Raw genomic sequence first — 14723 nt, forward strand, 5'->3', positions numbered from 1 at the left:
AAAAACACAATGAAAATTCAAGTCAAAAAAAAAAAAAAAAAAAAACCACCCGCATGTGTTTGAGTGGAGCAGCGACGAGTTGGACGACGCGTCACACAGCGCAGAGTGAAGCACTGGCTGAGTGAGGTGCCAGTGGCCAAGCAGCACGAGGTGCACGGCGTCGAAGCGAGGCACAGTGGGGACAGTGGCAGATCACGAGGCGAACAGCGAGAGAAAAGAAAAACAAAGCGAGAACAGTTGGAGCGTTGAGTCGGTCGATGAGCACATCCGTGCGCGTGAGACTGTGCAATGGATACAAGTGCAAGAGATGATGCGAGTTGGGTTGCATTGGGCAGTGGGACGCGGCAGCAGCAGCGCTCAGAGAAGACAAGACAAGTGAATGGGCAAAAGATTCCAAAAAAAAAAAAAAAAAGAGCGGCAGGACGAAAATGTTGCGCACTGCGAGTTTCGCGCAGCCCACTACTGTGTGTTGCTTGTCACTGGTCCAGCCAGCCATCCGAGTGTTGAAGAATCACAGCACAACAAGCAAAACAGAGACAACGAAAACAGCGCACGCATTTGACAGGACAAACGACGAAAGACGAAAAAGTCGAAGGAAAATAGAACGAAACTCACAAAAACAAACAGAAGAGTGGATCATTTATTTTTTAAATTTTAAGATATTTTTCGTTTTTAATGGAAATTCTGATTCAAATTTGATTGATTTGTTCAAGTTGCTAATTGCAAAACGGACGCAATCATTTCGTAAAAGCGCAAGTTTACATTGGAAGTGGGTTGGATGCCAATGCTGATCAAAAGACGCGAAGGGTGAACTTTGAAAGAGCGTTTTGTTTTTCAGCCACAGAAATCTACAACCAAATGCAACACCATCGCTCCACAAATCAAAACACGAGAGCACTTTTCAATCATAGCATTCAGAACCCAAACACTGAAAAGCAACAGCAAAGCACAACAACGCTCGAAAGCACATTTTTGCACGACACACAAACAAGAATTGGCAATTTCGCAAAAACAACAAGACAAAGCTTTTGATTGGTTTTTACTGTGCACGCGAAATGCTCTGCTGCTGCTGCTGCTGCTGCTGGTCAGCTTGGATGGTGGCGCGACCAGGTTCGGCAAAGATGGACGGCCGCTGGTCAATGGTGACCCGCTTTTGCGGAATGTGCTCGAGTCGCTCGAGCATCTTTTCTACAGGAAGAGGTCCACGATTGAAGGGCTGAGCACCGTGGTTATCCACCTTTGAAGCGCGAAACATTTCAAACGGCACGGAGGCCGCAGCCTTGCCCGAGATGAGCTTGGTGGCAAAGACCGCGGCAACGTTGCCGTCCTGCGAGGCCTTCTCGCGGAGCTTGCGACTGATGCTGAACATGGCGCGGTTGAGCACACCGCAAAACTCGCCAATCATTTCCGTGCTGCGCTCAATCACGCTGCGTTCGATGGCGTGGCGGATGCGGCGGCGCACGCCACGGCTGCCGAGCATGCGCGGATGGTTGACATCCGTGCCAAAGGCCAGAGTCAGGTCCGAGATCACAAAGTCCACCGTCACGCCCGTGAACAGCGCAGGCAAGCCGGGGGTCTTGAGGGTGCGCAGCCACAGGGTCAGGCGACCGCCCTCGCCGCCAATGGCAACATCCACCGTGCCACTGTCGCTCCTGCGCGGCCAGTTCTTCTTCTCGATGGCAAAGCACACGTTGCGCAGCTTGGCATAGAGGCCGACAATGTCCACCTTGATGATGGTCTCGTTGGGAGCCGTCGACAGCGAGTACAGGCTCAAGTCCGTGTCCGAGAGCGTCTGGATGTGAATGTGCTCGGGCAGAATGTCGCGCGCCGACATGGTGAGGTTGTCCACGGCCCAGTCAATCTTCTTGGACGAGCCGCTCATCGCCGGGAGCGGCAAAAAGTCCAGCTGGTCCATCACAATCGAGGCAACAACGTTGCGAATGTGCGAGATGGTGGTCAGGTCAAAGTGCGTCTTGTCGTGGCGATCAGAGTAGACAAAGTCGCCGGCTAGTGCGTACACGTCCTGCGCCAAGTGAATCAGGCGCTCGTTGGTGCGAATCGCATCGAGCAACACACGGCCCTCGCGCTCTGCCGTCTCGAAGGTCGGGTGTTGTCGGTAGCGGTTGCCCATCATGCGGATGCGGGTCAGGGTTGCGCGAATGCGCTCGCGTGCGTACTGCACGTCGTTTGGGCGACGGTACATGTCAGGATCGCGCGTGAGCACGTCCAGCAGCGACTTGATGCTGTCGATCAAAACTTTGACATCCTCGTCCGAGGCAATGCGCTGCGACAGGCTCTCGATGGCCGCGGCAAACTGCTCAATCGAGCGGCCGCGCGCCAGGCACGCAAACACGTTCAGAAGGTCGGCGCGCACCTTGTGCAAGTGCTTGGACAGCTCGGTCTTGCGCTTTTCCATCGAGGGACCGGCTTCAACGCCCACGCCCGCCGACGCACCAAACGTGGTGGTAAGGCTGAACTTGGACTTGGCAAAGTCGTCCCAGACCTGCTCGGAGATCTGGAAGAAGGCGTCAATGCCACGGCGCATCTCGGGACGCTGCGCAATCATCTCCATGACCTCCATGACAGCCTGCACGACCTGCTCGTCCGACATGGTGGAGGAAAAGTGATGCGAGCGCTTGCTGCTTGCACCGCCTGGGGTCGACAAGGCGCGAATCGCCGCGCGGTCCTTGCCCTCCAGTCTCAGCTCGTCGCTCATGTCCGAGTCCTGAACTCCGCCAGCCATGCGTGAGGTGCTAGCTGGCTGATCGTCGGGCTCCTCGACGGTATACGCCCTCGCTTTGCCCTTGCCCCCCGAGACTTCCAGCGACGAGTTCTGTTGTTTTGTTTGTTTTTGTTGGAGAGGATTGTAGTTCAGTGAGCTCAACTTCCATAAACAAGCAAAAAAAAAAAAAAACAAACAAAACCAAAACAAAACCGGACAATGAACGTTTTTGGTTCTTTACCCAAGAGTCCATGTTCAAAGTGTCCAGGTCTTTCGCAGTCAGCGCCTCAATCACGGCCTTGGCCAAGGTGGTCACTCCGCGGCGGAAGTCTGCAGAGCGGAACAACAGGCCACCAAACACACGGAAGCTCTTGGACAGGGCGCGGAACTGGGCGCGCTGGCGCTTCATCTTTTCGCGGTCTTCCTGACCTACACCACGAGCAATCGCCTCGGCCTCTTCAGCTTCGCGTTCCAGATCGACCTCGCCTTCGACCTCGTTGCTGAAGCCCTTGATGCCGCCGACAGCATCCACCGATTCGCGGATGTGAGTGGTGAGCTTCTTGAGCTCCTGCTGCAAGTCGTGCGCGTCGAGGAGGCTCGTGGCTGTCGTGAGCAGGCGCTCCAAATCCGCGAGCATCTTGCGGCCAGACTTGGACTCGACCTCGCCACGGTGCGTCTCAATGGATGCATTCAACTTGGTTGCCGCAAACCGGACATCGTCCATCGAAGGAATCTTTCCCTTGGCAAGTTGCTGGACCACTTCAACCGAGACGTTCTTGCGTTGCGTATGCTGCGCCTGAGCCACTTGCATCAGCAGTTGTTCGTCAATCGCCATGGTTGAGGAGAGAGGAAATCAACAAAAAAAAAACCGGAGACAACGCAAAACTCTGTAGCACAACAAGAAACAAAGCAGTTGACGAAAGAACGTCAGTCCGACGTTCGCTTTTTGGAACGATAATGTGCACATTTCGATTCGAGACGGAGTTTGTCATCGAGGTGGCTGTTGTGACGGCGGCGGTTGGCGGGAAAAAGGCGAGAGAACGCCAACGCGTTCTTTGTGTTTTTGAGCGTTTTTTGGTGCTAAGCAAGTCTCAACCCTTCCAACAATGATCGCCCGAAATCGAGAAGTAATATCGTGAATATTGCTAACGTCAAAACACTTTGAGCGACAATTAGGGTGCTCCGAGGAGGGGGAGTGCAGGTTGGTCGCGGTGAGAAGAATCGCCGTGGCGCAAACACCAAATAAAGGCGTTTTGTTGAGTTTTCTCTTCTCCTCCTCCTCCTCCTCCGCCGGTATCTGAGCGTGCAGCCAGTTCCAGCCATCGACCCCACCAGTAAAATTACAGCAATCACAGCCACTTTGCACATTGCGGGGTTGCGAGGGGTGCCAGGACCTCCCTTCGGTACCGACACGGTGGTCACGCAGCCCGCATTTTTGGTGTTTTTGTTTGGTTGCACTTTTTTTTCGTTCGCTTTTGTTTTTTGTTTTCCGAATCGAGTGCACTGCCGCACCGTTTTATTCGGTGCTTCCTACTGATCGCCCACCTCCCCAAAGTTCATGTTCAGGTCGGAGCGAAAAGTTCTCGTGTCCAGCTGCGATAACTGCGCGTTGATTGAAGGGTCCAACCCCGTTTCCCGCGACTCGCGTCTCCAATAGAAGTGCATGCAAGCGCGATGCAAAAGCTGCGTGATGTGGTGATCGGCGTGCCTTTTCTAAATCTAGCGAAAGTCAGTCGACCAAAGGCAGAAAGAATAAAAGAGAAATGAACAAAGCCTAATCTGTGTCAGCGCCAAGAATTATTGGCGACTGTAGCTCAGAGGTCCTTCAAAAAAGACGCGCATGCAACAAAAAGAACACAATTGAGAAGCGTTGTCGTAGAAATAATCTGAAAAAGCAAAAGTTCACAGGAGGCGAATGTTGTTGGAAAAATGGACAATCTTGTTTCAAAATCTCAAACACGCTGTTACGACACACAAAAACGCATCCAGAAAAGCTGCTGGATTTGTCATAGGACATCACAGTCGTCTAGCGCAATCTTCAATTAATGCTTGGCGGGGGCAGCGGCGGGAGCGGCAGCAGCAGCAGCAGCGGGTTGCTCGTTAATCTCGGGCTTCATGGCGGGGAAGAGCAAAACTTCCTTGATGTTGTTCGAGTCGGTCAAGAACATGGTCAGACGGTCGAGACCCATGCCCCAGCCACCGGTCGGGGGCAGACCAAACTCGAGCGAGGTGCAGAACACCTCGTCAATAACTTGTGCTTCGTCGTCACCAGCAGCCTTATCCTGAAGGAGAAAAAAGCGTTTGCGAAACAACAAAATTAGCGATGTTGACCAGGGAACGAACATCGAGGGTTGAAAAACAAATCAACAACAAATCACAAACCTTGGCCTGGTCGTCGAACATCTTGCGCTGGTAAATGGGGTCGTTCAACTCAGTGTAGGCGTTGCAAACCTCCTTCTTGCTGACGAACAGCTCGAAGCGCTCAGTCAGACCGGGGATGGAGCGGTGCCTGTCAAGCGACAAAAGAAGGCAAGTTAGTCTCATAAGTCGAATCTACAGAACTTGTTGAAAAGAGGCAAAAAAAAAAAATCAATGGCAAACACGTACCACTTGGCAAGAGGACTCATGAGCTGCGGGTGATCGCAAATGAAGGTCGGGTTGATGCACTCAACCTCGAGGAAATCACCGACGAGCTTGTCAAGCAGACGAGCGCTGGTGCGCGGTGGCGTGCACTCGACGTTGTGCTTGATGCACAGCTCGCTGAGGAACTTGTTGGTCGCTGGCAGGCCAGAGAGGTACAGACAAACAAGCAGACACACGCACACAAAAAAGTCAGCACCGGAAGACCAACCAAACTAAACAAAACAAAACCAAAAATCGAAAACACGCACAGTCCGAAAGCAGTTGGTCTGCTGGTGGGAACTTGACGTTGAGCTTCTTCTCGAGATCGGCAATCATGCTGAAGCGGCGGAAGGGAGGGGTAAAGTCAATCTTGATGGCAGGCTCAGTGGGGCCTTGCGGGTGGTACTCGATGACGTATCCGCCAGTAATGTACTTGACCATGCCAGAGAGGAGGGTCTCGGTGATGGACATGAGGTCGTTGTAGTCGGCGTAGGCCATGTAGAACTCGCAAGTGGTGAACTCGGGGTTGTGGGTGAGATCGATGCCTTCGTTGCGGAACTGGCGGCCAATCTCGTACACGCGATCGAGACCACCGACGACAAGCTGCTTGAGGTAGAGCTCGGGGGCAATGCGCATGAACAGGTTCATGTTCAGGTCGTTGTGGTGGGTGATGAAGGGCTTGGCAGTGGCACCGCCGGCAATCATGTTCATCATGGGGGTCTCAACCTCGAGGAAGCCGAGCTGATCGAGGAAGCGGCGCAGGTAGTTGATAATCTTGTTGCGGACGACAAACTTGTTGCGGGTGGCGTCGTTGAGCATGAGGTCGAGGTATCGCTGGCGGTATCGGAGCTCCTGGTCCTTGAGGCCAAAGTGCAGGGTCGGCAATACTCGCAGGCAGGGCGACAGCAGGGTGAGCTCGACGGGGAAGATGCTCAACTCGCCACGCTTGGACTTGCCAGGGTGGCCACGAACGCCAATGATATCACCACGGCGGAAGCGGGCGTTAATCTTGCCAAAGTCGCCCTCCAGGGTGCGAGCATCAGCCATAACCTAAAGAAATGTTGCGAGATGATGCAACACGTGTCAGAAACATGGTTGTGTCAGGGCGTTTTCTGGTGAGAATGTGAACGAGCCAAGCAGCACACACACAAAAACCGGCAGACATGTCCACGCTGAAAATCGACTGCTTTGAAGCAGGAACCATTTCAGCAGGAGAGTCTGTTGTTTTTGCACACATACCTGAATCTTGACGCCCTCGCCGCGGAGGTCGTAGAAGATGAGCTTGGCGCCAGACTCACGCTTGGAGTAGATGCGACCAGCGACCGAGACGGTGACATCAGTGAGCGACGAGCCCTCAGCAAGTCCGCCGTACCTGCGCAATAACAGAGGAGAGAGTGAGTGAGAGAGAGTGAGAGTAAGTGAGTGAGCCACGTTAGCACAGTGAGAGGAGGAAAGAGACACACGAGGGTGGAATAGTCCACGGACTCAACAAATGGTAGCACGCAGCCACACGGATTAGTGAGCGCCGCGTATGATAATCTCCGCGCGTGTGTCCATTTTCCAATACCTCGGATTTCTTTTTTTTTTTCTTTTTTTTTTTTGGTTTTTGTTTTCTTTCCACTTGAATCCGCACTGTTCCGGTCCAGCCGTTCTGAAATCGCTCCACCTTGTTGCGATGTGAATGGTGCGACAGTTCGAATACAAGAGTGGCGACTTGCGACGCACTCGCAGAATGGGCAATGCATTGAAGCCCCTCCATTGAAGAAGCGCATGTGCGCGATCTCGCTTTTTTATTATTTTTTATTGTTGATCTTCCATTGTGTTTTGTCTCTGAGTTTGAATCGCTGTCTTCTGAGCGACTTTTGTGCCGAGTAACGTTGTCGTGAAGTGTGATTCAAACAAAAGCTTGGTCGAACGGGAGCGAAGAACGAGAGAGAGAGAGAGAGCGAGAAGGGACGTACTTTTCAATATACTCGGTCAGACCGGTCGAGACGGTGAACTTGTGTGGGTAGGCAGGGATGCCCTCCGCAGCGAGCTGCTGGACAGCCGCGCAACGGTTGTTAAAGTACGCGCGGGGATCGATTTCCTCGTCCGCAGCAGCAGCAGCAGCAGCCGGAGCAGCGGCAGCCGGAGCCTTCTCTTGCTTGGCGCCAGACATTGTGATTTCGTAGAATGGAAAAGATAGAGTGAAATTCTACAATGAATGTTATTCCCTGTTTTGAGTGAGAAGGATGTCAATGATCAAACATCTTTTATTTTGATAGTTTGCTTGCTCAGTTCTTTTTTTTTTTGTTTTTGTTTTTTTGTAGGTCTGATTGAATGAGCGATTCGGTGGAAGCGAGCCAGAGCTCGAGTCAGAGCCAGAGCGAGAGTCAGCCAGTCGCTGCTCCAGCTCCAGCCAGTCCTCCGGCCACCGCTGCCGCCGCCGTCACCGCAGCATCGCCTGCACCAGCACCAGCAGCAACGCCTTCTCCCACTCCCGCCACAGAATCCGCCGCCGCCGCCCCAGCCGCCCCAGCCGCCGAGCAGCAGCCTGCAGGTGAGATTCTCCCTTCGAAAGCCCTTTTCGATTGCGGCTCCTTCTCTGCGCTCCGCTCCGTTCGTCTGCGCTGCCACTCCAAAACGCGCCATGCAAAACAAACGGAAACAACCCGTCGTTCGAAACACAATCGTCTTTGTGTTGAAACGTCGAACGACTGAACGACTGAACTTTTTTTTTTTTTTTTTTTTTTTTCGTTTGTTTGCTTTGTTTCATCATTCAAAAAAGCAGCAAAATTTCCAGCGATCTTTTTTTTTTTTTTTCGAATTTTCGCTCGATTTTTTTGATTTTGATTTTGCTCACTTTTTTTGTGTGTGTGTTTTTGATTGAAATGCTTTGGTTTTGAAAACAACGAAAACGATGGGAAATTTAGGAACATCAGCGTCGAGCGAGCAGACAAAGAGCGCGACGGGTGGCGAAGTTACAACGACGACTGCCGCTGGTGACGCGACTGCCCAGGCAGCCAGCAGCCCGCAGCCGCAGCCGAGCGATGGCAACACATCTGGCGCTTCTTCTGCTACGAACGCGGCGCAGGACGGCGGCAAGAAGGACGCTGCCAAAGCGCCGCGGGAACGGCCGCCGCGCGAGCCAAAGCAAGCGCGAGCGCCAAAGGAGCCCAAGGACGCCAAGGACGCCAAGGATGCCAAGGACGGAGCAAAGGACGCCAAGGAGCCCAAGGACGGAGCAAAGGATTCAAAGGAGCCGAAAGACGGAGCAAAGGAGCCCCGAGCACCCAAAGAGCCCCGAGAACCTCGAGAGCCCCGAGAACCCAAGGCCGCAGCTGCACCCAAAGAGCCAAAGGATGCCAAGGATAAGGCGTCGTCGTCGCAACAAAAGCCCGCCGCCAAGGGAGCTAAAGACACCACAGAGGGCAAGCCGGCAGCAGCGAAAGACAGCAAATCTGGCGTTCCCGCACCGTCCGGTGGTTTGCAGCATGCCTCGTCGTCCTCCTCAAAGGACCGTGCTTCTGCTGCTGCTGCTGCTGCTGCTGCGACGACTGCATCTGCGCATGCATCCACCAACAGCACCTCGCATCACGACCGCTCGCATCGGTCTGGTGCGACCACCGCTCCCGCCACATCATCCGCCGCCGTCTCCTCACACACGTCACACACGGCTCCATCAGCGGCAATTCACGCCTCTCCACAGCTCCATCACAGCACGACCTCCCCGGCTTCTGTGCCGGTGAATGAGCTCCAGCAACACAGCGTGCTCCACTTGGTCTCGTCAGGGCGCTACAATGAGCGCAAGCGTCGCGTGCTTGTGGTGAACGACGTTCGGGGCAAGCTTTCCCTGCTCGTTCAGCTTGCACAGCACGAGCAGGCGGACATTGTGATCAACACTGGCAACTTTGGCTTTTACGACGACACGAGCTACTCGACCATGTTGTTCAAGGATTTGCAAAACCGCATCGTCAAGTCCACCCGCAACATCCAGACCAAGACCTTGACCAGCGAAATGAACGAGCCTGATCTGCGCAAGTACGGCCGCACCAACCACAGCTTGAGCGAGCTGCCCCTCTATCTTCGCGGCGAGCGCACTCTCCATGTGCCCATTTACACCATCTGGGGCCAGCACGAGGATGTGCGTGTGCTTGAAAAGTTCCGCTCTGGCGATTACGCCGTCAAGAACCTGCACGTGCTGGACGAACGAAACTCCTTTCGCATTGACAATCTGCGCCTGTTCGGCTTGGGCGGCGACCTTACTTACAGCAAGTTGCTCGACTCGGGCACGACATCCTCCATTGCTGGCGACAACTGCCGAGCATGGACGACCTTTCTTCAGATCGCCGAGCTGCTGGCCTTGGCTCGTCAGACCCAGGATCCAGCGATTGTGCGTCCAGCAGCCACCCACTCTGGTGCGTCCCATTCCGCTGCCCCGCGAGACCCGATCCCGGTCACCAGGATTTTGGTGAGCCACGTTGGCTCTGGTGCCGATGCTTTGATTACGCGCATTGCTTCCGAAATCCATGTGAGTTTTGTGGCCATTTTTTTTTGTTGTTGCTGTTGTTGTTGTTGTTGTTGTTGTTGTTGCTGTTGTTGTTGTTGTTCTTTTTGCGGCAAGATTGTGGGCTCACGGCTGCGATTGATGTGGCGGGATTTGTCCAACTGTAATAGGCCGACTACACGATCAGCGGCAGCGTCCTCAGCACCTCCTGCTTGTCGTACACAAACTCGCAGGTCATGTCCCAAGAGCTGTACCATGCTCGACTGGCAACTTGCACCGAGGCCCTTCAGACCATCTGGAACCAGGTGCACGAGACTCTCCGTCAAGGCTGCACACCTGAAGAACTCGGTACGTGTTGTCGTTTGCTCGATTTGCAGATGTTGTGTCAACAATGCAAAATGTCCTGACAAACCGTGTACTGTTGAATTCTTTGTTGTGTTTTTGGCTGCTGTGGCGTTGGTTTTAGCTCTTATTTCGTCGGTGATGACCATGGTGCGCCAACCCGTGACTGACGCCAGTTGGTCCTCCACTGTTCACCACATTCTGCCCAGCTGGGAGACTGGATATGCCGTCCTTGCTGTTGACCAGAAGGGGCGCATTGCTTCTGAGATGTACTCTGAAGGTAAGCCAGTTTATCTGACGAATGCATGGTTTCCGTCGAAAGCAGAAAAGCTCACCGACACATGCTTTTGTTGTTGTTTTTTCAAGGTGTCGACCGCATCAAGCGTCGTGCTGCACCGGAGACCGCCAAGCACCACACACGCGCGAGCTCGTCCATTGTCACCAACCTTCCTGGCCGCACGAATGGCGAAACTCGCGAGCGTCGGGAACCGCGCACTGCACCGACTTCCACCAGCGCTGGGCACGCGCACGCTGCTCCCTCTGGTGCTGCCAGCAGCGGCAAAGACTCCGCACTTCAGTTCCCCTTTACTGCGTTCATGAAGCCCGTTCCTTCCACCACCACGGAGGAGCAGATTCGCGATTTCTTTGCTGGTTTGCCGGTACGACGTGCATTGTTATTGTCTTTTTTGCTTGTTTCTGTTGCCTTTTGAAGAAGGACTCAACACTGAGCATTTTTGATTTGTTCGTTTTACGTGCAGATCACAAGCGTCTACCTTGTCAATGCCAGGGGCTTTGCTCACGTCGATTTCAATGATGCTGACGCGTTGCTTGCTGCCATCAAATTGACAAACACGGTAGGAGATTGTTCTTGAGTGATTTTCTCATTTTCGTTTGGTGCTGCCGTCACTTATTTTCCACACTCGTTGTTCTTGGGTTTTTTTCTCCTTCTCCTTGACAGAAATTCCTCGGCGGAGAGGAAGTGTCCATCGAGATTTCGCGTCCCCATTGTACGTTTTCAAGTTGAACTTTGACCTGTTTCCCCCCCCCTCTCCTCTTTTGAAACACCCGACTCATTTTTTTCACTTGTTTCACTTTTGTTCTCCTTGTCACAGCTACGAAGCCTGGAATCCGCCCAGCGTTGGGAGGCAGCAGCTCTTCTACCGGTTCCAGCCAGAATTCGTCCTCGTACAACGGAAGCACGCCCTTATTTTCGCAGAGAGGCAGCCGCTCCGAGTACAGCGGCGAGCGCAAGCCGCGTGAAGGCCAAACGTCGGCTGCTGGCCACAAGGATTCCCGTCCCTCCAAGTAACACCTGTTACCCCAAACAAATCTCCCTTTCGTTTCGATTTCTCTTCCCGCCTCTTTCTCGCCCCTTCTTTTTTTTTTTTTGGTTCACAGCTGCCATTTCTGAAACAGTGTTTTGCTTGTAGAACGTGTCCCCTGTTTCTCCATCACAATTACAAAAAGGGCAAACAAATCAGACTCTATTCACACTTTTTCATTCTCACACGTTTGCAAGAACAACAAGAGCAGCACTAGCAACAACCAGCTCAAGCTGCCCTGCAAAAAAACAAACCATGCTCCTACATTCAAGGACCAAGAACTCGAGCTGTTCAAATCAGAGTGACATCCTCGCCTTGCACAAGGCGGCTCTTCATGCGCCAAATGTCCTGAATCTTAATGTGCTCGTCAGTGCGCAGCTTGGCCTTGGCCATTTCCTCAATCTCGCGGGCAAGCTCCTCGCGGGGGCCGCCCGTGACATCAATGTACGAGCACTCGCCGGCAGAGGCATAGTGGCCGCTGATGGCCTTGCGGTAGCCCGAGGTCTTGTTGGCGCCGGAGCCGTGGATGAGAATCGGGTGGAAGAAGACCGTGTCGCCAGGTTCCATCTCGAGGTAGACAAGGTCGCCCTTCTCCTGCTGCGCCGACTTGATGCCGTGGTAGGCCTTGTTCACGCCGCCCTCCCACTCCGGGTAGCCGTGCTCGAGAAGCTCGCCCTTGTGGGTGCCCGGGAGAACGACGAGGCAGCCGTTGGCGCGCGTGACTGGCTCCATCGCAGTCCAGGAGCAGCAGATGCGGTTGGCAGGCTCCATCGGGAAGTAGACGAGGTCCTGGTGGAGCGGATGGCGGCCCGTGGGGCCCACATCCGGGGGCTTGTTGATCAGCATCGTGTGGATGGTGCGAATGTTGGGCCCAGTGAAGCACTGCACGTACTTGAGCACCTCGGGCAGCTGGCAGTAGCGGAAGAGGTCGGGATCGTCCTGGAAGTCCTGCACCTTGGTGACGGCGCGCTCGCCCTTCAGGCCCTTTTGCTTGGCCAGCGTCACGTCGCGCATGACGGTGGTGGTCGAGAAGCGTTCCTTCTCGCCGTTGCAGAGCTGCGGAAAATTTGGAAAGGCGACAAACACAGAGTGAGAGGTCGCGAATTTGGATTTCCAAATGGTGACGGGTGGATGTTTACCGCAACAAAGTGATCCTTGATTTCATTGAGGACGCTGGGATCGATGAGTTTCTTGACCAGCAGGAACCTGTGAGCAATAATTCGTACCAGAATCTGAGCTGCCTGTATTTCCGAATTCTGGATGAAAAATGCGAGAGATTTCCCCCTCTCCATTGAAGCCTGTTGCTGTGGAGGTGCAAAAAAACAATCTCTGTTGTTGATGTTTACCCATTGTCTTCGTAGAACCGGCGTTGCTCGCGGGTGAGAATGGTCGACGCAATGTCATGAGTGTACTTGAGCTTGTTGCCCTTGGCTGGCTGCTGCGTCGTGAGCGCAGCGGCAGCGCAGTCAGCGGTTCCGAACGACGCATGTCTAAGGCCAACAAACCAACAGGAAGTTCGAGGTCAGTGGTCGGAAGGTCGGAGCAGGAAGACGGAAGAAGGAAGCGGGGAAGGAAGCGGAAGAGGAGGAGCATCAAAAGCGGAAGTGGGCGCTGCGCCACCCCGCTCCCGCCGCCGCCGCCGCCACGATGCGCCGCAGAATCGCGTTGGTGAAGGTGCGACATGTGTTGACATGTGCTGCGCAATACACGCTGAGGGGGGAAAAGCAACACAAACACGAATCCAATGGTAATAAATAAAAATAATCATAAATTGCGAAGATAAATAAACGCCGGCTCAAATTTTGTACTGTTTTTGCGTTGAACGACGAGCGGAGCGGAGCGGAGCGGAGATGGAAGGGGGGAGAAATACAATGTGTTGGCAAAGAACAACAAGGTAAAATAATAAGGAGGGGAGGGCGTTACTGCGGCGCGAGGTGTCCGAGAGTGACTGCCAGACGAGCAGCAGCGGACGAGGAGGACGAAGAAGACGAAAAAGACATTGAAGGAGGGGAAAAAGACTGAAAATACAACAAAAAATCGCCAACAACTTCCGCCTTCTTCCGCCTCGCGTCCAAACCGGCGAGAGTGGCGATATTGCGAATCAAGGGCAAGTGCTCGCTCTGACGCGGCATCAGATGTGACGTGGAATTTGGCGAGCAAGCCGAGCGTGGCGTCTTGTGTTTTTGATTGTGAAAGATAAAAACACACAAGCTTCGTTTCGTTTGATCTGAGTGCGCCTGTCGGCTTTTGCTGAAACCCTGAGAACTGCAACACAGTTCCTCCCAATCATCACCAAGTTCTTCGTGCAGAGTTCGAGAACATCGCGTAAAGTGCAATAGCGACTCTTCAGACGCCACCACATTGATGCAAATAGGTTACAACCAACTAACTCACAAGATGGCGAACGAGTGATGGGATTAAATTGAAGTACAAACACGCAGGGCTAAAAGGCAACCAGGCAGCAATCAAGCAACCCGGATGAAGCCCCCCACGAACCAAAAAAACAACAAGAAGAAAACAAATCGATCAAAACGCAAGCAAAATGTACAAGCAGTCCAAAAACCCTTGTCCTTTGTTCACACTGACGGAAAGCCTAATGGGACACAGATAGGCTGACAACGCGAAGGGGGGGGGGGAACAGAAAACAAGAGCACGTCCTTGCCTAGAAAACCACGAGGATTGGTTTTTGTTTTTAGCAAGACAGGTAGAGGAGCTTGTTGGGGGAGCCAGTGCCCGAGTTGGTGACCACGTCGAGGGTGGTGGTGGCAAGGAGCTCGGCCTCAACCTGGGCGGGGGTCCAGGCGAGGTTGGCAGAGAGGATGGCAGCGGCAACACCGGCGACGGCGGGGGAGGCCATCGAGGTGCCCGAGATGGTGTTGGTGGCGGTGGTCGAGCCAATCCAGGTGGAGGTAATGTCCTGGCCGGGGGCAAAGACATCGACGCAGGTGCCAAAGTTGGAGAAGGAGGCGCGGGCATCCTTGATGGTGGTGGCGCCAGTGGTGGTGGCAAGAGGGGCGGAGGCGGGCGAGACGTTGCAGGCGTTCTGGTTCTCGTTACCGGCGGCGACGGCGGCAAAGACGCCAGCCTTGACGAGGTTGTCCATGGCAGTGTTCATGGCGGTGGACTTGGAGCCGCCGAGCGAGAGGTTGGCAACGGAGGGCTTCTTGTTGGCCTTGGCCTGAGCGGCAACCCAGTCAACGCCAGCAATGACGCCAGCAGTGGAGCCAGA

The 14723-nt window shown here is 53.9% G+C and overlaps 5 protein-coding genes across 5 annotated transcripts; 1 reads left to right on the top strand and 4 right to left on the bottom strand.

Moving 5' to 3' along the window:
* Positions 1 to 664: 664 nt before the first annotated feature.
* CAOG_06152 (hypothetical protein) lies at positions 665 to 4483 on the bottom strand. Its single transcript, XM_004345692.2, has 3 exons — positions 4431 to 4483; positions 2964 to 3609; positions 665 to 2833 (listed from the first exon to the last, which is right to left on the bottom strand). The coding sequence occupies exons 2-3, from the start codon at positions 3555 to 3557 to the stop codon at positions 1040 to 1042; spliced, it is 2388 nt and encodes a 795-aa protein (XP_004345742.1). The 5' UTR covers positions 3558 to 3609; positions 4431 to 4483; the 3' UTR covers positions 665 to 1039.
* Positions 4484 to 4621: 138 nt separating this feature from the next.
* On the bottom strand, positions 4622 to 7529 carry CAOG_06153 (lysyl-tRNA synthetase). The gene is made up of 6 exons (XM_004345693.2): positions 7306 to 7529; positions 6584 to 6716; positions 5614 to 6394; positions 5330 to 5501; positions 5105 to 5231; positions 4622 to 5004 (listed from the first exon to the last, which is right to left on the bottom strand). The coding sequence occupies exons 1-6, from the start codon at positions 7500 to 7502 to the stop codon at positions 4765 to 4767; spliced, it is 1650 nt and encodes a 549-aa protein (XP_004345743.2). The 5' UTR covers positions 7503 to 7529; the 3' UTR covers positions 4622 to 4764.
* An 82-nt stretch (positions 7530 to 7611) lies between these two features.
* CAOG_06154 (hypothetical protein) lies at positions 7612 to 11664 on the top strand. Its single transcript, XM_004345694.2, has 8 exons — positions 7612 to 7883; positions 8257 to 9854; positions 10001 to 10178; positions 10297 to 10452; positions 10539 to 10831; positions 10931 to 11026; positions 11131 to 11179; positions 11285 to 11664. Exons 1-8 carry the CDS (start codon positions 7664 to 7666, stop codon positions 11479 to 11481), a joined length of 2787 nt encoding a protein of 928 aa, XP_004345744.2. The 5' UTR covers positions 7612 to 7663; the 3' UTR covers positions 11482 to 11664.
* On the bottom strand, positions 11640 to 13564 carry CAOG_06155 (phytanoyl-CoA hydroxylase). Its single transcript, XM_004345695.2, has 4 exons — positions 13418 to 13564; positions 12841 to 12984; positions 12634 to 12700; positions 11640 to 12550 (listed from the first exon to the last, which is right to left on the bottom strand). The coding sequence occupies exons 1-4, from the start codon at positions 13492 to 13494 to the stop codon at positions 11786 to 11788; spliced, it is 1053 nt and encodes a 350-aa protein (XP_004345745.1). The 5' UTR covers positions 13495 to 13564; the 3' UTR covers positions 11640 to 11785.
* Positions 13565 to 13894: 330 nt separating this feature from the next.
* CAOG_06156 (serine proteinase) lies at positions 13895 to 14723 on the bottom strand. Its single transcript, XM_004345696.1, has one exon. The coding sequence runs from the start codon at positions 14607 to 14609 to the stop codon at positions 14187 to 14189; it is 423 nt and encodes a 140-aa protein (XP_004345746.1). The 5' UTR covers positions 14610 to 14723; the 3' UTR covers positions 13895 to 14186.

Source organism: Capsaspora owczarzaki, assembly GCF_000151315.2.
Source record: "Capsaspora owczarzaki ATCC 30864 unplaced genomic scaffold supercont2.10, whole genome shotgun sequence".
NCBI classification, from domain to species: Eukaryota; class Filasterea; order Ministeriida; family Capsasporidae; genus Capsaspora; species Capsaspora owczarzaki.